The sequence below is a fragment of the Pseudopipra pipra genome, chromosome 2, assembly GCF_036250125.1.
Source record: "Pseudopipra pipra isolate bDixPip1 chromosome 2, bDixPip1.hap1, whole genome shotgun sequence".
Classification (NCBI taxonomy): Eukaryota; Metazoa; Chordata; class Aves; order Passeriformes; family Pipridae; genus Pseudopipra; species Pseudopipra pipra.
The window spans coordinates 45,466,708-45,487,809 of record NC_087550.1 but is presented as its reverse complement, the minus strand read 5'-3'; the positions used below and the strand labels follow the sequence as shown (position 1 = coordinate 45,487,809).

Below are 21,102 nucleotides of genomic sequence, written 5' to 3'. Positions count from 1 at the left end.
ACCTTATGCGAGAAGCTATTGTTGGCTGTTTGATCAAAGTGCCACGCTGTTTTTACAAGAGATGACTGATGAGCTGTACAGACATAGATCATTGTCAAAAGCAGAAAATAATGATGGTAAATGCTTTTATCATTTTCCAAGTTCTTGCCTAGAAAGCTTTTCCATTGATCAGTGTAGTACCTAGTAGAAAGTAGAGGTGATTAGGTTTGATTAGGACACACTAAAACTTGTCACATTAGGTAAATACACAGATATTGCTGTGCTGCAGAGTCCTTGAAACTTTAAAAAAAAAAATCAGGAATGCTCTCATTGTGAAATTTTACCATACTTACATGGCAATTCTGAAAGCTGAGACTAGTGTTCTCATCTCATTACTTACATATATTTTCCTCACGCTTCCTCCTTTTCAGTTTGGCTGGCATTAAAAAATCCTTTTGTAAGTGTGCAGCCATCTGTATCTACATGTACACCAGTGTTGTCCAACCCTTTTAGCCCACAGTCCAAACATTTAAAAACTGTCAGACAGCCACAGTCAATATACCAAGGCAATTAATTTGTCCTGTTCTCCTTTCTTTGCATTCAAATGGCACAAAGAAAATGGAAACTGTCTACATCTCTTCAGGCAAGGTGAGACTGATATAAGCCAGCTCTTGTGCCTCCCTTCCTACTGCCCTGAGCACAGGAGGCACACTGAGTGTAGGGAGGGAAAATGGCTTAATCATCTATCTCCAGCTGCTGTGTGGTTCTTGGGATATCATATGTTTTTGATACACACAGGAGTTTTTTATACCAAGTGTAAAGAATCAGACCATGAAATAGAATATCAGATCACTTTTCAACCTTTCTTGGGCTGCTGAGAGCGTGGAAGTAAAGAAACAATCTTGTTATAGTTATTTTGTGACACTAGTAAAGCTTTTTTTCATGACTCTCCAGAACATAGTCAAAACAGCAACCAAAGATGCTCCTCTTCATTCTCTGCTGAGCAGCATTGGTGGGATACCCATATTGTTCTGCAGTTGAAACTGCTTAGAAGCAGTGGAAGCAATCCAGGATGTACTTTATCCTGTATCTTTATTCTCCTGTATCAGTTTAAGAAAATATAGAGGAATTTGCAGCAAGCCTAAAATCATGTAACAAAGAAAGGTAGATTTAATACAAGAGGTTTTAATCAGGTGAAACTTTATTCTCAGAAGATCTGAACAAGTTTCTGTTTCAGATTACCACCACTCAGTTTTACACCTCAGCAATAATGTCATCTTCTAATACCAGGACCTGTCTTAGAGAATGTCAGATTTCAAACATGAAGCCAAAGTTCCCCAGATTTCCAGGCTTTTTATTCTTTTGTATGGATTTCTCCCCGGTTTTTGATACAGAAATAATTTTTGGTCTTTTCCTTACAAAAAAAAATTTTCAATTGTGCTTTAATTTTCAGCTATATTGTATGTACTATTTTTTATTCTGAGTAGAAAACTATTTAGTATTCTAGATATAGCAAATATTTCTTCCTGACAGACACTATTTTTCCCCTGAAAAAAAGTCCTTTACTGATCTTATTTAAATATGTTTAATCCCAAATAAAAGAGGAGACACTATTTCACTCCCTAAACAGTTTACAACTGCTGTGATTTTTTTCTGTAATCTGTCCCGAAGCAAGCTTAAATCTCTCACAGTCTTCTTGAAGGTAAAAAATAGTGCAGAAAGTGTGGAAAGGATATTCAAAAAACTCTCTGATAGTTGTGTTTTTTCCTGGGATGTCTTACAAAAAAGTACTTCCTGGTATAGTTAAATAATGGGCATCTTTTAATCATATAAGGAAAATTAACATTTCAAATCCAGTTTATGGCATTTTCTTACCTGATTTGTTGCTTCCAAACTTTTCATTGGTTAATAGAATTTTGCACCAGAAATATTGTTTAGTCGTGGTCCCTTTTTTATTTCTGCTTTAGCTTGAAGGTCAAAAATTGTATAACTATGCACACAAATCATGCCTTTTCCCTACCTACCCTGTTTCTTTCCTTCAGTATTTTGAATTCCTTGGTACATTTCATTTGAAACCTTTCATTTGAGAAAGCAGAATGATCCAGGCTGAACCCCACTGCTAGTGCTGACATTTTTGGGGGGCTGTTCTGTGTGTGTGCCAATGCGTAGATGCAGGATCTGTTTCAGGTAGCATCATCAGCTGGCAGTGCTTTAGCTGTGATTGTAGCTTGTACATTTTCAGTGTTTTTCATCTGGGGATTTGGAATTGCTTTGCAGAAATAAGAGTATGATTGCTTCCTTACTTGTCTCTGTACCTACATTTCTATCTATGAGTGTGCATATATAGACAGAGCCCTAATGCACTTAAAGATTACATCTAGTGCAACCAAGATCGGGCAGTGAGGAGGTGGAGACAGCAACAAAATCTGGCTTTGTGATATTCCTATCATAACTCAATCTGAATATTTCCCAAATACTTAGTAAAGAGATTGAGACGTCTATTTCTTCCTTTCCTATATACTTAGCAAAAGAATAGCTTGATTAGTTTCCACGCAATGGTTATAAATGAAAGTGAGGGGTTTGGTTTGGTTTAGAAATACTTAGGATAGTAAATCCAAGAGGGGTTTATCTGTAATTCTGAAAATTATGAGATTGATTAACTATCTTAACGCTTCCAGAACTGAATTTACAAGCATACATCTAAATGTTCTCTAAAGGTTAATGTCAAGCCTTTATGATATTTTCTATATTGAGGTTTGAAAGTCAGATTGCAAAAAGGCAACTCGCAGCTGGTTTGCAACAGTCTTTTAGTGCAGAGAGGGTTACCAATTCTTCAAAAGGACTTCAGTGTCTAAAGAGGAGCCCAGAGCAGAGTATAAATGCTGGGGTGGTATATCCACCGCTGTCTTCGTTGTTAAGTTTCCTTCCTACAAATCAGTGCAACAAGAACTGGTCAGATCTGTACTAGAGTGTTAAAGCTCTGCATAGACAGTTCAGGTCAAGAGGTGGAAACATTTCCCTTAGTGTGTCATTCTACTATTTTGTGTTCCGTAAAGAATACAATGCTAGCACTTCTCTGGCTGGAGGGGGAATAGCTGCATTCCTGGGGTCTCCCTGCTTTTATTACATTTTCACTTCTATTTGTAGTGCTTTAACACCATTAAAGCTGCGTTGCCAAAAAGTCTTGAGAGACTCCCTCTTTCTATAGTAGAGCACATTACAAAATGAGGGATAAGTCCTGATAAGGTTTTTGGATGCTGTTGTAGCATGATAAGGAATTTGGCCATTGGCCTTCAATGTGGGTGTTTGAGAGAGTGTGCATAAAATGGGTTATCTTAAAGAAAGTACTGTCTGTTCTCAGCCTTTTCCCCATCTTATAAATTTATGGTTTGCCTTTCCTTTTTATTTGGAAACTGAGGGTTTGCTTTTATTTTCAACCAACATAAGAGTATTCCCAGTGTAATTATTTTTTAATTGTAGAGCAGATCTACAATCAGAATCCTGTTCCTGTAGTTGAATTCTGACTCCCTTCAAAGTTCCCAGTCAAGTTCCCACTGACTTTGGGAGAGCAGGAATTTCATTCCTATGGGGTTTTTTCCTAATATCTGGATAAATTTTTGAGCATTTTCCAGCTGAAACTCATAGCAGCACTGTGATCCAGAAGATAACAAAAGCAAGTATCCCTAGTGGTGTCTTGACATTTATGTATCGAGTTTTACTTCCTAACCAGAAAGTTATTTTTAATAACTTATAATAACTTTCACTTGAAAAAAAACTCATTAGGATTTTTAACTCTCACATCTGGGAATAAGAATGACCTAGAATGCTGATGCGATGATTCACAGTATTTTAATTTTTTTAATATGGGAAACTATCACATAAACTTAAAATTGCACATTTCAGCTGCTACTCCGAGTAGCATTTGATACAGCAGCAAATCTTCCCACTCTAGCTTGCCAGGAGCAAGCCTACAGGTTGAAATGAACTTCAGTTAGAAGAGGGTGAAGAACCAAGAGCACATCAAAAATCCCATAGCCAAAACCTTCACTTTCTGCTCTGGCTTTGCTGCCCCTTTCAGCTGGCTAATGTGTGCAGCTTGGTGGGCCACCTGCTACTTCCTTATCTTGTAGAAGTGATTGATCTTTCAGCTTTCCTGCCTTTATTGGGTCTGGCTAGAGGGCAGGTCGCCAAGGCTTTTCTACTTAAGGAAATGCAATATTCAGAAAAGGTGGAAGAATATGTTTCTGTGTAATCACCTATGGCTACTGACTGGTAAAGCAAATGACTGAGAGTTAGCTCCCCAAGATAAATAGCTCAAGACTCAAGACCTTAAGTCTGTTGCAAAATATATCTAACCTTTCACAGATTAAAAGCCAAGACAACATAGTGTCTTGTTTCCCTGTATCCAAATTTTAGGCATATTTCTGTAAGTGACCTCATTTTCAGCAGTTCTCTTCCTCCAAACCAGGCATTACGTGGCTTAGAAACTACGGTCAAAGATACTGTTCAGTACAGTGACTTCCAGCTAAGTACAAGCCACACATCCCAGATACCACCTGTTCCTTACCTGTGATGGCCACTCTCAAAATGCGGCCAAGTGGCCCTAGTCAGTGTCTGCTGGACTGACTCCATGCCTGGTCCACATGCCAGGTCCATGCTGTTCTCTCCCCCTGCACCTCAGCCTCCCTTCCCAGGACCTGGGGGGACAGTTGCAAGCTGTGGGTGCAGCAGGGCCACTTGTGCCAACCCATGCAGCCAGGCTGGTCTCCCCGACACATGCTGACTGCAGTGCTGGCCAGAGACGGTGTTCTCATGAGTTACAAAGAGAGCAGCTGGGTTTGAAAAGGGAAGAGTGCAAGCTGTGTGAGTCAGCTCTTGCTGGTCTGCAAGACAAGGGGCTGCCCGGTCACACTAGTGGCACTAACTGGTCCTCTGGTGTTTCATCTCCTTGTGAGAGTTGGGGGAGTTGAAAGTGTGTCAGGTCTTAAAGTTGACTCTGGAGGAGTATACCTTAGTGTTTGACTATACCGTTAGAGCCTTGTAATCTCCTTTACTAGACCTGAAAAATGCACATATAAAATGTGAGAGCATATTGTACCCCTCCTCAGTATTAATCTAATTGAACTCTAGCCTGAAACTTAAAATCATCTCCACTATAAGGCTTTCATTTACCTGCATGTCCTGAGCTGTGAAGCATTTGTTTGCCCTTCGTTTGCATGTGCAGCTCTACCTATTAGAAGAAAAAATACAAGAGAGAGCTTATGCCACAACAGCAGTCTTCAGCTAAGCCCTTATAGACTTCACAGAGCTTCGAGCTACTAATTGTCCAAGTGATCTCATTAAAGAACTAAAGATAGCTGTGTGAACTAAAATGCCATAATTTCAAGGGAAAGAATTCAAACCCAGTGAGGCCCTGCAAACTGATGAGCAAATGAGCCTCTGCTGATATTGGCTACCTAGATGCTTAACTGTCCTCTTCTCCAAATAATTTCTTCGTCCCAATATAGGAGTATTTCATTACCTCCTGTCAGTAATTTCTGCAACTCAATAAAGCAGGGTTCTTTCAAAATACTAAAAGTATTCTGGCAGGCACCACTACTTTTAGCCTTTATTTAAAAACCATCACTTGTTTTTTTGGTTGCCTCATTTCTGACGTGGAAGTTATCAAATGGATCACACAGTATTGTCTTTTACTTTTTCAAAATTAATATTAGCCAAAATAAATTAATGGGAATTAATGAGAATAACTAATGGCCATGCAAACCAAACTGGGGAAACTCAAAGCTCCGACTCTCCTTACAGTTCCAGTTCTGTATCTGCAGGTTGTTACTTGCTTCTTGCGATACTTTTTCTTTTCTTCCTAAATGAATGGGTGTCTCCTAAAAACCTTGATGTTCACCCTTTCCTTTTTCAGCCAGTTCTCTTCTTACCTTCCTGCAACGTCATCTTCTGTGCTCTTCTGAACTCTGTACATGTGAATTATAATCCTCTCTAATCCATCCTCTAGTGAGTGCAAACCTAATTTGCCAAACCTCTGTATGCAGTTATAATCTTCGAGGCTTTCAGTCATCTTCTCCTGCAGTGATGATTTCAAGTTTCCTCTTTTCTTTCGCCTTTGTGGTTACTAGGGCCTCGTCTTTCTAGGTACCTTCCAACCTTGTCATTCCTCTCCTATTAATATGAAATCTCATAAATAATGTGTCAGGCCTTTAGTTACCATGTCTCTTTTCATCCATTCATTATGCTGCTGCCTTACCAATTATTTTATCTCCTTATCAACGCGTTTTTAAACATTAGTAAAAACTAGATGGCCGGTGTTATATCGGCAGGTTCCCCTGGCAGCAGCCACCTGTGCGGGCCGAGAGCGTGCCCTGCTGGTGCCGCTGTGGAAATGCAGCCCTGGGAATTAATCCACACGCGCCGGTAAAATCAAAGTGGTGATGTTTAAAACAACGATATTGGTGCGTCTCTAGTTCAAAGTTACTGTCTACTGCATTCAGTGATACAGTGATGTGGATATCAACTGCTGGATAATATCTGTTTACGCTTAGGTTCATGGAAAATCTGCAAACAGAAGTCCAGGAAATGGAATTCATAAAGTTTTCAAAGGGTTTGAGCGTCATGAGAAAAGAAGACTTTGCAGCATGGTTGCTGTACTTCACTGATGAGGAAAACAATGAAATCTACTGGCAGAATGTGAAAGACAGAATCGAGGCAGGAGAGGTTGGTACCCAAAGCTTGCTTTGCTTTGCTTCCTTGTTTGTATGTACATGTTTACATTTGAATATGAGTATCTAATAAGGTAACTAGTTACCAAAAGAGTTATTGCAGCCCTTGAATTTTATGCAAATAGGAACTGATAATTTGCCAGCTGAGAAATGCAAGTACTGACTATGAGTAGGCAATCGCACCTAAACACTAACTCCCACCTGATTTAATGAAATAGAATTATTGGGATTTGAATGTATTATTCATTATATATCACCTGAATTCTGTGATACTCTAGAATATCAGCTTGGAAGAATTCAAGACTTTCTGCAAGTTTACAAATAACCTGGAAGACTTTTCCATTGCCATGCAGATGTTTACTGTAGCCAATCGTCCTGTGAAACGGGGTAAGTGCTGTACTCCTTTGGTTTGGGTTTTTTTAAAAGAAAAAATGTGGTTTTGTTATGGAATTCATAGTTGGTGGGCTTATGTGAAAAATATGAGAGAGATATGAGAGGGCAGCAAGAGAATTACATATTCTTGAGAGAGAGGTGTTTGGATGGAATTCGAACTAAAAAAGGCCAAAACGGGGGGATTTACAACTTCTGACTTTCATCACTAGTTAGTCCAGCCTTCAGGAAGAGTTTCATTTCTGCGGCCTGTCTGGGTGGCTGTTCTAGTGCTTAACCAGTCTCATCGTGGAGATTTTCCTCTTCTGTGTCAAACCCTTGCTGCAGCTTACAATGATTGTGTCTTACCTCTGCACACCTTTGAGAAAATGGGGCACTATCTACTCTATAACCCATTTTAGGCAGTTGAAGGCTGGAGCAAGATTCCCCCCTTACACTTCTGGTCTTCCCAGCTCCCTCAGCTTCTCCCATCATGTGCTTCTGTTCCCAGCTGAATTCATGGCCTTCCTCAGTCTGGTTTAACAACATTTTTCTTCTGTGGGGGGAGACAGATTTTATTTGCACAAGGCATATGAAGAGTGGAAAGAGGATGAATTAATGGTGAAATTATATTCATCAGTGAGATGCAAGAGTTTAACTCACTTCTCTGTTAAGTATCCCATTTTTAAGTGCCAAAGGATAATGAGGCCATCAGCTGGTGTTAACTCTGGTAATTTTTCCCTGTAAAAACTCATTCCTAACCAAGAGGCAGTTGTGACTCTGTTTATGCACTGAACCACACTGTGATCAAAAGCAGTCAGCTGCTGAGGTAACTCACAGATGTTCCATGTCTACATGTCTAATCCTTTCCTGAAACTCACTAACTTCTTTGTCTTGCTGTTTGCATATGTGTACTTGTGTGTATTCACACACATATTAATATTGATCTAAAAATAAGACAGTCTTTTAGTCCTTCTTTTTTATTCTAGACTTCTTTTCCTTCTAAGTTCACAACTCATCTTTTCTCCCTGTTAAGGTGGCCCTTCTTGGTTTGAAGATTATTATGCTCCACTGTTGTAGGAGATCTTTCTCCTTTTTTCATTTTTTGTTATATTCAAAAAAAGTACATTGCTATGTCTGGATTTAAATTTAGCATCAAGAAATGAAACAGTTAACATCTTTTGAAAGACAAAATTAAGACTGCTATAATCATCCAATATGTCATGTCCTTTTCAAATTGTGTATATCCTCTTGCAAAAGGATTTTCAATTAAATTTTATTTAAACCAACTGTAAATTCTACATTTATTACATTTGAATTCTACATTTATTACATTAGGAATTGTTGAAAGAGACAAAGATTAGAGCTAAGTCAGGAATGCTACTTCCTTTAGTAAGCTTCAGAACTAAACATATTTATAGCACTATCTATAAAAAGCACTTGTTTCTGAAAGCAGAACCATGTTAATACTATATTTATGACTTCATGGGACAACTTGCTCTAATAATCTACAATACTGCTATACTTTAATAATCTCCAGTCCCTTCTTGAAATTCACACTTCCATGATGCCTTCAAAAATGCAGCCAATTCATATGTTGGGATTGTGCTTACTATAATAAACAACAATCATTTCAGTCTTACAATCTGCTGTTTTACAGCAACCCCACATTTCCTCATCTTCCTTGAGTCAAAACTCCAAATTCTGTATACCAAAAGTGGGGATAGTAGGTTATATCTGTAGGGCACATGGCAGTGTAGAGAAAAGGCAAGAAAGCTGAAGACAGAAGTAGATCTTCAGAGAGGTGTGACGGCTTTTTCTGCCACAAATCCCGATAAACTCTTCAACTGTCATTTAAGAGAAGGTAACCTACTTCTTTAAAAACCAGAGCTGCAGGTACATAAAGCCATGTGCTGTAAGAAGCACGTAAGACATGGTGGTCTGTGTTTCCACAGAGTTGCTGAGGAGATTTTTGGTTGAGGTGGAGCATACCATAAAATACTGTTCTCTGAGGAGAAGGGTTTTCTTGCAGAATGAATTGGCATGAAACTGGTTTGAGATAAAATGGTAGGTTTTTAATGAGAGCATAGCAAGGCAAACACTTATCATCCCAATGCGCAGGTAGCAGCCAAAAGTATGTAAGTTTTTAGCATGCAGCTATCTCTAGAAAAAATTATCGCTCCTACTGTCATTTGAGAAGTAGTCCATTTCAAAAATTTGTCATAAGATTAATAAAGGTAGTATTACAAAAGATGAAGCAAGCTCAAGAACGCATGAACTGAGACCTCCTAATGGTTTAGTAGTTCACACATCCCAAATTGTCCACTTAGGATACCCATGAGACATTGTAAATTGTACAGAATCCTGCTATTTATGTGCTTTCCATTTTCTTTACAAGTTCACAGTCACCTATGATGTAATATTATGTCTTTACTAGCTGAGTTCAAGAGAGCAGTGAAGGTGGCAACGGGACAGGAACTCTCAGATAATGTTCTGGATACCATCTTCAAGATTTTTGATCTAGATGGAGATGACTGCCTCAGCCACAGCGAGTTTCTTGGAGTCCTGAGGAACCGAATTCATCGAGGTTTGAGGGTAACAAGCTGACATAATTGTTTTTAAATACCACAGACAATTACTACAACTATCTTGTAAATGCTTATAGAAACAGAAGTAGAGTTAATGAATAGAAAAAAAATATATTTTAAACTGGATATTCCTTACTGCATATGAGTCTAGGTAGAGTGCTGCCACCAAGAACTTGTTATTACACATATGAACTACGAAAGGAGCAGCACAGCATTACATATTGTATTTACATAATCTGGGAATGGGAGTCTTTTTTGTGTAAATGCTAAACACACTTTAACTTTATTAACAGGTACCGCAGCAGCAAGGCATTCAAGGTTACTGGAAGTGTGTGAAAAGAGAAAGCATTAAAGGCGCCAAAGAGCTGTGGAAGCAAACTGGGAAAAGTCCTTTTTAAAGCAGTCCATTGTTCTTTTGTTATAAGTGTTGTTATTTAGGGGAGTTTGTCTGTCCTGTTTACTTAATAACTGAATCAAAAATACTCTTTTTTTAACCATAGTTAAAGTTTAATTAACCCAGACTCTAAAGCAATAATTTTATCATCCAGTTCCAGTGCAATCAGTTTGGTTTACAGAAATATTATCACTTTTGACCTCCATACAGAAGCACTCCTGTTCTAGGGAATAATGTCATTTACTGCTCTGTGGAGTCTGACCCTGCACTGTAGAGCACAGAAGACACAGGATTTGATAGTGGCCCCAGGCCCCCAGCAGTATCATCTCCTGTTGAAGGAGTGGACGTCATCTCAGTTAGCCACTAGCAGTTCTTCTCTGGCAAGGGCAGAGGTCCAAAAGGCAAAATCACTAGCACAATACATTTGAATTCAAGTTATCCTGTATCAAAAAGCAAACTTCACATGGTTCATTCTCTCATTATTGTTGATCTGCTCATGTGCAGGTTCCTGGTGCCTGATTCCACCAGATCCTGTGTGGATGTCTGGTTTGTCTACCTTCATGATGATTAATCATGATGATTAAACTGGAAATACAAGACTGTTGATGCAGGCTTTAAAAGTTGCATGTTGATCGATGAATGTGCATCGACTCTCTCAGGCCTCTTCAACAAATACTATAAATGACGAGCAGAAATCCTCATTCTGTCACAAACAGTGGTAGCTACAATTTGACTCATAACTATTTTGCTCTAATTATATTGTGGAAGAAGAATGTGTAACAAATAGTTGCTTTATCTTACTAAAGGTGGTGACAGAGAATGCTGCAGTATCTTGGGAATTCAAGGTTATAATAAACAAGTGTTGGGATAATGAGTCCAATGAAAAAGTAAATACAAGTGTTTATTACTCCAAATGCAAAGTTAGACCCAAGATCTTAAACAGTAAAACAAGGAACAAATCAAAACTAACATTTAACAATTACAGATGAACATTTTTTAGCTATAATGTAATGTGCACAGGTGTGCATGTTACGTGTTTTGTTTTTTCTACAATCTCAGGGGCCGATAGTCCCAGGTCCAAATCACTCTTCCTGGTTGGCTACTGTGTATAGGAGATAGACTTATCTACAAAGGTTCTTCCTCTTTCCCCCTCTCAGTTGTCTGACTTGTCTTGGCTGGGATGAGAGCTTAACCCTTCAAGACAGGTTTGTGATAACAGAGATAATAGACTCAAAAAGTAGACTAGGGAAATGTCTCAAGAAAAACAACCAAGAAATCTCACCAGTCAGTGAGGAAGTATCCATTCCTTTTTTGCATATGTTGTTCTTAAAGTTGTAAATAAGCTCAACAGGAGGTGGTTTGTTGTCATTTCTTTGGGTTTTGGTGGGGTGAGTCTTGAAAAGAGGGGAAACTTCCATGATAGATAAGACATCAGAGCAGCTTTCACTCAGAGGAGGGACAGGAGAGGATGCACTGGGAAGCCATAAAGGTCCCACCTAAGGTGTACTGAGATTACAGAGAATGTGTTTGGTGTGTTGGTAGCTGTCAGGCAGCTTTGTGCTGAGGAGAAGCCCTACTGCCTGAGCCTTGGTGTGGTGGTTTCCTAAGGAACAGAGCAAGCCAGCAAAGCACCTCTTCCGTCCATGGGCTCAGCTTGGAGCTTTAATTTAAATAGTGTTAAAGGGAAAACGGTTGTATTCCTGTCATCTTTGGACATGGACCGAGAACAAGAGCACACCTGTGGGGGAATACTGAGACTGGCTAGACGATCAGGCACCAGTAACGACCAAGGATCTCTTTTCCCCCAGGAAACAATCCAAATCAAGTAAACAATTTGGAAACAATCCAAATGCTACTGCTACGCATCAGCCTCCTCCTCTCAAACTGAACTCATGCAGTGCTCTGTGGGCAGCAAGATATCAGATGGCTGGTTTACCTTGTGTGTTTGGAAGTTGCTTGTTGCTGCTGGTGATGGGAGCTAAGACTAAGAGGTAGCTAATGGGAGCAAAGGTGGGGCAGGGGCACTGGCACCACAGCACCACAGCCAGCTGTGCATCACCAAATAATCAAAAATATGACATAATTGAGAAAGAACTTCACAGCAGTGTGTGTGTGTGTTCACCCAAAGTGTGCTTTGTGCCAGCTCGGACTTTAATGCAAGGCTGCCTTTTATTTGTTGCTGTTAATATTTTGGCAAATCGTTATTACTTTGGAATGGAGATTATTCTTTAATATTTTAGTCTGTGTGAAGTTAATAGGTTTATGATGTTTGTTATTCCTTTTGTGGTTTCCTTCGTTTACTAATTACTTGCTGCTTACAAGCTGTTTGGTTTTCTTTTGGAAAAATCAACTCATTTAGCTTTAGTGTATCTAGAAGTTTAATTCCTCAGTGCTCGTTTGTATCTAGGTTTGTGCAATGAGCAGTATCTGCTTTCAGCAGTTACTAAAAATGGGATTTCAAGTTTTATTTTTTAGCAAAAGCTTTGGTGTAAAGTTCAGAGGAAAAAGAAAAGAGATATGCTTGTTTTTTTAAATTAATTTCATGTCTGTAGTAAAAAAAAAAAGAAATTAAAAGATTGATTAGGAATTAAAAAAGTTATGAATCATTTTCAGAAGTTACCCAGAAAGTGCATCCAGGAAGGAACTTCTTTGAAGGCCAGGGAGGACTTGTCCATCAGGTTTGAAGAAGCCTGTGTTTAATTTATAGTTTATTGTTATTTGTCTTAACTAAAATGCTTTATAAAACAGTCTTAAAGGAATTTCTCATTTTTAATATCTTCAATTTGAAAGAGCTGTTTGTGTAAGTGTTTAGATAAACATTGTCTTTTAAAGAATGCATCATAGTTTTAGTGTTCAGTGTTTTAGTTCCTTTTAGTCACTGTATGGTATTTGCAACCTGAGTGTCACCATTACTCAACACAATTTTGTTAAAAGTTTATGCCAGCTGCCAATCTACTAAATATATCAACTATGGCTCTTTTAAAATTAGAAACTCATCCTCTGAACAGAAATATATAGAAAAACTAAATAAAATGGATTTTTCTAAAAAATTTACCACATGTGGAATAAAAATTAATACATTGCACATTGCAGAAGTCTCAAAAATTGATTTAATGTATTTCAGAAGGAGACACAAGGACGACTGCAGTCATTCACAGCATATAACTCATTTATAGAATTTTAGTTGTTGTATCCCCATAACAATACTTTATATGTTTCAGTTTGTTTGAAGATACTTGTTTAAGAACCATTTATTCTTCATTTCCAAAGGAAGCAAAGGCAAAATTGCAGTGTGATATACTAGAACTAACAGAAACTTATTGGTTGTTTCTAGAAATTAATTCTGGTGACTTCATTTGTACAAGCCTCTTTCTAAAAGCAAAATTCCCTCTGGATTCAAACCAAGTTGGCAGGTTTTAACAAAATATGCAACAATTAGGAGTACATATTCTGCACAGAACTGAAAAAGAAAAGCTTTATCACAGTGTTATACATCAAAAGCAAATCTCTCAATTACTCCATCTCCTTTGGTGTATTGTCGTGTTGCAGAGTTCAGATGGGTCACCACTGATCATGCCTGGAAACACCCTGATCTGAACTCAGGTATTATCAGGATCTGTTACCTTGTCAGTTATCCAAATGTTATCCAAAGGACGAACAATATGTTCATTCTTAATTTCAGGCTTTTGGTGGAGAATATGTAAGGTCTTTATCATTTTAGGGATTATAAATATTCTGCGTCTGGACTTCCAGGTGTCTCAGAGCTCATGGAGTTTTGGGTGTAGATACCAGACCATGTCTTGGCTCTGAAAAGTTTACAGGTTACGCTTCAGTTACCTACAAAGCAGAGACAAGACAGTGAGATAAACAAAGCTAGGCCATGGATTGTGGTTTCATGTCCAGTGTGTATAATGAAAAAGGATCATTGTCCAATAAAGGACTAGAATGGTAACAACCCTGTTACTTAGAGGAAGTATTATAAATTTCAGGTATATTGACCATACTTTGACTAAAACATAGAAATGGATTAATAAATGTACATCAAAATGTAAAAATACGGTTTTCTTCTCATGCAAGAGTTCCCACAGGAGGGTGCAAGCATGTCTCATGCCTTCAGTTTTAATGTTTCGTATAAAACAGTCACGACTGGGTCAGGAAACTTCTCCAATGCAGAAAAAAAATCTTAAGTCATTCTAAACAGAAAACACATGTCCAAATGATGCTGTGGTCAACATTTGTGAAATCCGAGATGACAAAACAACAGCTCCTGTAGTGGACCTGGTCACAAGGGAAGCATGAAGATAAATGTGGTGGATGTAGACACACACTATTAGGCCACCAGAAACTCCTACAGAAACTGAAGATGTCACCCAAGAAGAAGTGGAAGGCCCTTTGCAGGACAGGAAACCTGAGAGGCTTGACCATGCACAAAACTAATCAGCAAACGTGTGCGTGTCTCTTCACTCTCCTGCTTTTTGAAGGTTTCCTGTTGGCTTTGTTGATTAAACAATTCCTAGTTGGTTCAATAATTAAAAAAATTGCGCAACATATGCGAAGGCAGATTTTCCATTGGGCTGGTGGTATTGGCTTAGTTAACAATGTTTTCAGTTCATTAACTGGAGTACCCTAGCACAGAGCTCTGCTCACTGTCCTCGGGAGCCAAGCTGCTGCTCCTGCATGCCAGCATTCCCCTGGAGCCTGCTCAACAGTGTGCCCACCTGCATGTTTTTAGAACACCTCATGCCCTGAAAAGCAGAAAGCTATGTTTTTCCCCACCCGTGTACCCAATGTGAATTTAGGTTGGATATTAGGGAAAATTGCTTCACATAAAGGGTTGTCAAACTCTGAAACAGGTTGCCCAGGGAACCTGGAAGTGGTTGAGTCCCCATCCCTGGAGATAGTGAAAAGACATGTAGATGTCTTTTCAGTGGCACCTTAGGGACATGGTTTAGTGCTGGATATTGTGGTGCTGGGTTGGACTTGATGATCTTAGAGGTCTTTTCCAACCTAAACAATTCTAGGATTCTCTCCCGCCTCGAAGCGTGACCTGCCTCTCCATGCTGATCAGGTGGTGAAAGTAACATGGAAGGCAATGGGCTGTGGGAGGATGGACATGGCACCTTGCAGAATGCTGGTTATGATGGGCATTATGTTGGCCACGTTTCAGACACACAGGTTTGTAACGCTGGGAGGAGGGATATTCCATGGGGGTTCTTCTCATGTGATTTCAAACACAAGCTAGCTGCTCTGCTCTGAAACATCCTCTGGAGGGCCTGGCTGTTCTCCATGACTGCAAAGGGCACACAGAAGATAAACCTCACTGGACTAAACCTGTACTTTGTGAATGCCACCTTTCTTCATTGTTTTTAATGGCCCCCAGATACAAGTACTTGCATTTGGCCACTTTTTGTTAAATTGATGTGCTATTTTACGTGAAGGGTGAAAACTCTTAGGAGCTGTTTTAAAACTGTTGTGAATTTGGACGTAAAGGAAGTAGATTCTGAAATCAGAACCATCCAATGAGCAATTTCCTGGAGAAAGGATGTACTACAGAGGTGTTGCACCACAACACTGTATGTCTCAGGTCCACTGCTTTAGAGGAAATTTGTCAGTTTTAATATTACCCTATGGAACAACTGGTAGCTCTAAATCACCCCCAAGAAAACCAATTGGTTTAATTTAACACTTGCCAATAAAGTGTTTTAAAATTCTCTTCTATTTTCCGGATACAGATTTTTTTTTAATTATTTGGCATCTAACTGTGTTTTAATCTACTTTGAAACTGATACTACTGGAATGAGCAAATATTACTGAAAACATTGGGTACATCTCTAAAATAATGCACAGAAGGCAATTCCTAGAGCAACAGCAGATGAGTCACAGGGTAGATGATTACATTTGCTATTGAAAAGAAAGGATAACAAAATGTGATGTGTTGCCACTAATCTTTAGAAAAGGAGACTAATTAAATGATAGGTCCTAAACTTAAAAGAAACAAAGCTAGTAGAAGAAACAAAATGCTATTAGACTGAAGGAAAAATTTAGGAAACATGAATATCGCTGAACAAAAGTAAACTAGGAAAGCAAGGAATAAATCAATATGGCTGAAATAAAATTTTTCAAAATGCTGTTTGACCAAAAATGCATCTTCACGATTTATAAATTTGATGTAACACAAACAAGGGCAATTAGTGACTTGCAGTTGGTGTGTACAAGATTACATGAGCTTTACTGGAATGTGAAGAGCAAATACTTAACACAGTCTCAGTTGGTTTTATGTCTACATCAGAAACATGAAGCCTCCAAAAAATTGACTTGTCTCATATTACAAGAAGTAGAATTACGAATGAGACAAATGATCATTTTGCATCAGTGTCCATCTAAGAGGCTGTTGCGATGCTTCCGCCTGGGGATTGCATGATTTTGGAATTCAAGGTGAGCTACTTTGAGAGGAAAAAAATACAAAAGCAAAACGGAGATGAAATTGTTGTAGAATATAAGGTCTAAATAGTAAAGAGAGAAATTCTGAACAACTGGAGTGTTTGCAGTGTCTTGCTCTAGGACCAATAAACATCTGGAAGACTGTGCAATAGACCCTAATTGGTGCTGAGGCTGCAAAGGGAAATATTTCACTTCTCTTATGGATTTTTTTTCCTGTGGCTAAAGCAGGTGGGCAGCCAGAAATGGAGGTGTGATGTGAAAATGGACAGGGGACATTTTTTTTTTGCTATTTGATAGTCATGGGATCCAATGTGATTGTGGTGAGCAGCCATTCCCATATGGCATTCTCAGTTGCTGTTCAGCTTCCCAAAATTTGCTCCAAATGTCATCATTTGTCCCTCCCCACATCTGAGGCAGCAGGGTTTGCACAAGCTGCACTGCAGCCATTTGAAGCCAGACAGGCCCTTGGTGATTTCTAGCAGAGCTTCCTTCATCCTGCTTGGCTTCTATCCAAGGAGCTGTTTTCTTCTCAAGAGGTCCTTGTAGAGATGTCCCAGGTGGCTTTCAGAAGTGGAAGATATTAGTTCCTGACAGCTGTGCCAAGGGGCTCCTCGTGCAGCATAACTCCTCAACGGAGGGGGGGGGGGAGGGGGAACGGACTATCTGGGGATAAATAATCCCTCTCTGTCACCTCCCAACCTTGATGTTGTCCTTGTTTAATTCAGTTTCACTTCAGTTTCTGTCATTACGGAAACGCAGCCCCGGCTCGGCCCCTCCTGCAGCCGCCAGATGGCGCCAGAGCGCCGCGGGAGCGGCGGCGGAGCCGGGGCGGCGGTCTCGGCACGTGCACCCCCTGGTCCGGGAGGGAAGTGGGGATTTTGGTCATGGCACGAGCCGTTCCGACCCCGGGATCCCACCGATAGCAAGGCCAGAGTGAGGCTAAAGATTTCAGGCGTTGGAAACGCCCGCGCTCGAGAAGCTGAGCCCCCCAAGGCAGCGCTGGTGGTGGCGGTGCCCGCCGAGGTCGCGGCGTGCCCGTGGCTGTCAGGCGCTCAACGCCGTTCAGAAAACAGGCAATAAAACAAATAGCAGTAAGTTATTTATAAATAAATATCATTTTAAGGCACACGACAAGCTGTCTGAGCCCTGTACGTGCTCGGTGAGCGGGGAGAGGCAGCAGCCCGGCAGCGCCCAGGCACGACTGCGCGGACTCGCCCTCGCCTTCGTGCCCGACACCGACCCGCCCGCCCGGCCAGGACCGCGGAAAAGAGCGAAAGAAAGCTTTAAGACCAGCTTTTATGGCTGGGGAGGATCCCGCCCCGAAGCGGCCGGGCCGGTGCGAACACCCCTCCTGTGAGAAGGGAGGGCGGGAGGTGGCGGGAGCCCGAAGTGTGGCGAGCGGGGAAATGTGGCGAGCAGGTCGAAGAGGGTGATCCTGTCCCTCTACTCGGCCCGAGTGAGGCCACGTCTGGAGTGCTGTGTCCAGTTCTGGGCTCCTCAGAACAAGACAAGTGGCTGCTGGAGAGGGTCCAGCGGAGGACCACACGGATGATTAAGGGGCTGGAGCATCTGTCTTATCAGGAGAGACTACGGGAGCTGGGCCTGTTTAGTCTAGAGAAAAGACTTAGAGGGAATCTCATTAATGCAGATCAATATCTCAAAGGCAGGTGCCAAGAGGTTGATGCCAGACTCTTCTTGGTGGTGCCCAGAACGAAGAGCAATGGCCATAAACTAAAACACAAAAAGTTTCACCTCAACATGAGCAAAAACTTCTTTACATTAAGAGTGGTAGAGCACTGGAACAGGCTGCTTAGGGAGGGCGTGGAGTATCCCTCTCTGGAGACATTCAAAACCCACCGGGATCCACTCCTGTGTCACCTGCTCCAGCTGACCCTGCCTTGGCAGTGGGATTCGACTGGATGATTTCCAAAGGCCCCTTCCAACCCTAACGACTGTGTACTCCTGTGAGACGTTCCGGCGGCTCCGGGAAAGAGGCGGTAGCGGGCGCTGGGGCCGCCCCTCTCCCGCCCACTGCGGCCCGCCCAGGGCCCGCCCGGGGCCGGCTCCGCAGCGGCGGCCGGAGCTGCAGCCGCCGCCCGCCCGTCGCAGCGCCGGCGCTGCCGCGGTGCCCGGCAGGGAAGATGGCGCCGTCCCACGTCCTCAAGTGCTGCCAGAAGGTGCTGGCTTGGGTGCCCGTGGCCTTCATCGCCCTGGTCGTGGCCTGGTCCTACTACGCCTACGTGGTGGAGCTGTGTGTGTGTGAGTGCACCGGGAGGGTGGCGGGCGGCGGAGGGTCCTGCCCGCCCGGGCGGCAGCTCCCGGCGCCCGCCTCCTCCGCTGCGCCGTGGCGGGGTGGCTTCTTCCTGCGCCCGCCCCGGGCTCTCCTCCAGGCGGGCGGGAGGAGACCCCTGCCTCGGGCGTTCCCTCCCTCCGGGGCCGGGTTTACCTGTTGTCCTCCCGCCCTCAGGCGCCTCATGGCGGCGGGGTCCCGGCCCGGAGTCGCCTGTGGAGGAGCGAGGGACGGGTCTGGGGGAGAGAAGGAGGCCCAGGCGGGGAGTCCGGGGCGCTTCCTCTGGGGACAGGAACCTCTCGAAGGCTTCAGCCCTTCGTGTCTCCCCAAGAGGGGTTTCCCCTCTCTGTTTTTCTGTTGTTCATCCCTCTTGCTGATATATCAAATAACTCCTTACGGGTGTATAGGAGTCTTCCCTCCCTCCTCTTCCCCCCTTTAATTAAGATGCCCAGTGTCATTGAAGCATAATGAAGCTGGAAACATTCAACTTAAGCGGGCTGGGGAGAGGATTTAGGGCTTATGGGGTTTTGTCAGGCCGTGTCCAGGCTTTCTGGACGAGGGCTTGTCCTTATATAAATCTGACTTGCAGCCCGTGTCGGTCAGGGTGATATTTACCCTTTACTGCCTTCGGGAGGAAACTTCAGTTCGGGAGGATGTTGGCTTTCTCTGGGCAGCGTAAATGGAGTGGAACTGCGATGTGCGGTATTCATCAGACTTGGTAAAACTTGGAAGCAGCATAGGAAAACTAAGGAACGCGTTATTGAGCATTTGGCATGTTTAAGTAAGGAAGCTGAAATGAAAAAACAAACCTCAAAATAAGAACTATTTTAAGCTACATATAGGTATGCCTAGTATCTGTACGTCCTTGTACTTGCTATTTGTGTAGACTATGTGCTTTGTTATCCCTGGCTAGAAATAAAAGATTTGCATATACTTTATATCTTGGTAAACTTATAGGGACATCAATTAGAAGTAATCAGTTACTTTTCTTTTTCTGCAAGGAGTGTTTTTAATAACTTCTGAATGCTGATGTTATTTCACAGCCTTTTGTGTTTAGAGATGTGGACTGGAACACGAACCACAGGCAAAAAGTTACTTGGACTTTAAACAGTAGATATATAGTTGTAAAGTAATGCTTATTGAGATACTCTGTGAAATGTTGACATGAGGGAGTTGTTAATACGTCTGTATATTCAAAAATCGTGCTTAAAACTATAAACACTTGGAACCAAGTTTAAGACAATTTTCAATACTGGAGGTATGGGTTGTTATCGCAGTAGTCCTGAAAGGGGCTCACATTTTACAGGTTTTCTTGTACCCCTTACAGTCTGATCAGCATGACAAAAGGCAGATTAGGGCTATTCATTTCTTCTCTTAAGCAAAGAACAAAAACCAAGCTATTAAGAGACTTGCCTAGGGTTGCACAGGTGGTCTCTGGCTGAACTGGGAGCAGAACCTCAAGCTCCTGAAGTCCCAGCTTTGTGTTTCGATCACATAGTGGGTCAGGACTGAGTGCTGGTGAATGATTTCTCCTTCGCAAGCAGAGGGAAGCTGCAAAGAGCCCTTCTGAGTTCGTTAGAATGTCACTTGTGTGAAAATTATTGAAAGGGTTGGCTCCTGTTCATGCAAGAACTTTTGCATCTATAAATCTGGTGCTTTTTGCTCACGAATCACCTTTATTAACGTCTGCACATACAGACTATTAAGAAAAGATGTCATTTAATAGGAAAATGACTTAATGGCTTCTGCTACCGTCACTGAATTTTACAGTTGGTTTGTGTTTTTGTGAGGTCTTTTTGGTGTGATGGGTTTTTTCCTTTGTGTGCTTTTCCACTGCAGTTGAGTTCAAAGTAGCATAAAGAGGATTTATAGTGGAATACAGGATTTTCTGTTTCTCTTGGCAGGTATGTTTACTTTCTCCCAGTGCTCCTTATGTTCTGTTTGTTCTGAGAACTACTGCACTACATACTATGAAGAAGAGCAAGGATGTGCCTTCAGCACACAGCTGATGAATGAGGTGATACTGGTCTCTGCAGATGGTCACATAGGGCGGGTGCAAAAGCAGGGCTTGTGGCTTTGGTAAAAGGCTGATGTGTGCCTGGTGAAGGAAAAAGAGATGGAGGAAGGAAAGCTTTAGAAAAGAGAAGACACAATAGAAAGTTTCAAGTAAATACTAAGAGTAAAAGAAAAATTGGAACCCCACAGTCACCAGTACTTTTTCAAAAATTATACTTAAAGATCAGGTAAATGTTAAGATGTGAAGCTAACAAGGAAATGGGAAGAGAGAAAGCCTTTATTTCCTCAACTGTTTCT

General features: G+C 41.5%; 2 protein-coding genes and 1 long non-coding RNA gene across 7 annotated transcripts in view; 2 read left to right on the top strand and 1 right to left on the bottom strand.

The window, feature by feature from the left end:
- The window catches only part of MICU2 (mitochondrial calcium uptake 2), a 146,140-nt gene extending 130,371 nt beyond the window's left edge, over positions 1 to 15,769 (top strand). For both annotated transcript variants that reach the window (XM_064645334.1, XM_064645333.1), the window contains exons 9-12: positions 6,531 to 6,702; positions 6,986 to 7,094; positions 9,514 to 9,671; positions 9,958 to 15,769. In XM_064645334.1, coding sequence (XP_064501404.1) covers positions 6,531 to 6,702; positions 6,986 to 7,094; positions 9,514 to 9,671; positions 9,958 to 10,062 — 544 coding nt within the window. In that variant the 3' untranslated portion in view covers positions 10,063 to 15,769. The remainder of the gene's footprint in view (positions 1 to 6,530; positions 6,703 to 6,985; positions 7,095 to 9,513; positions 9,672 to 9,957) is intronic.
- LOC135409592 (uncharacterized) lies at positions 10,072 to 18,489 on the bottom strand. Its single transcript, XR_010428276.1, has 2 exons — positions 16,317 to 18,489; positions 10,072 to 13,895 (listed from the first exon to the last, which is right to left on the bottom strand). It is a non-coding gene; the product is annotated as an uncharacterized LOC135409592 (long non-coding RNA).
- Positions 18,490 to 18,551: 62 nt separating this feature from the next.
- Positions 18,552 to 21,102, top strand: part of ZDHHC20 (zinc finger DHHC-type palmitoyltransferase 20) — a 47,224-nt gene continuing 44,673 nt past the window's right edge. The window contains exon 1 of one of the 4 annotated variants that reach the window (XM_064645337.1): positions 18,552 to 18,758. In XM_064645337.1, coding sequence (XP_064501407.1) covers positions 18,641 to 18,758 — 118 coding nt within the window. In that variant the 5' untranslated portion in view covers positions 18,552 to 18,640. The remainder of the gene's footprint in view (positions 18,759 to 21,102) is intronic. The other 3 variants (XM_064645335.1, XM_064645339.1, XM_064645338.1) reach the window with 3 other exon arrangements.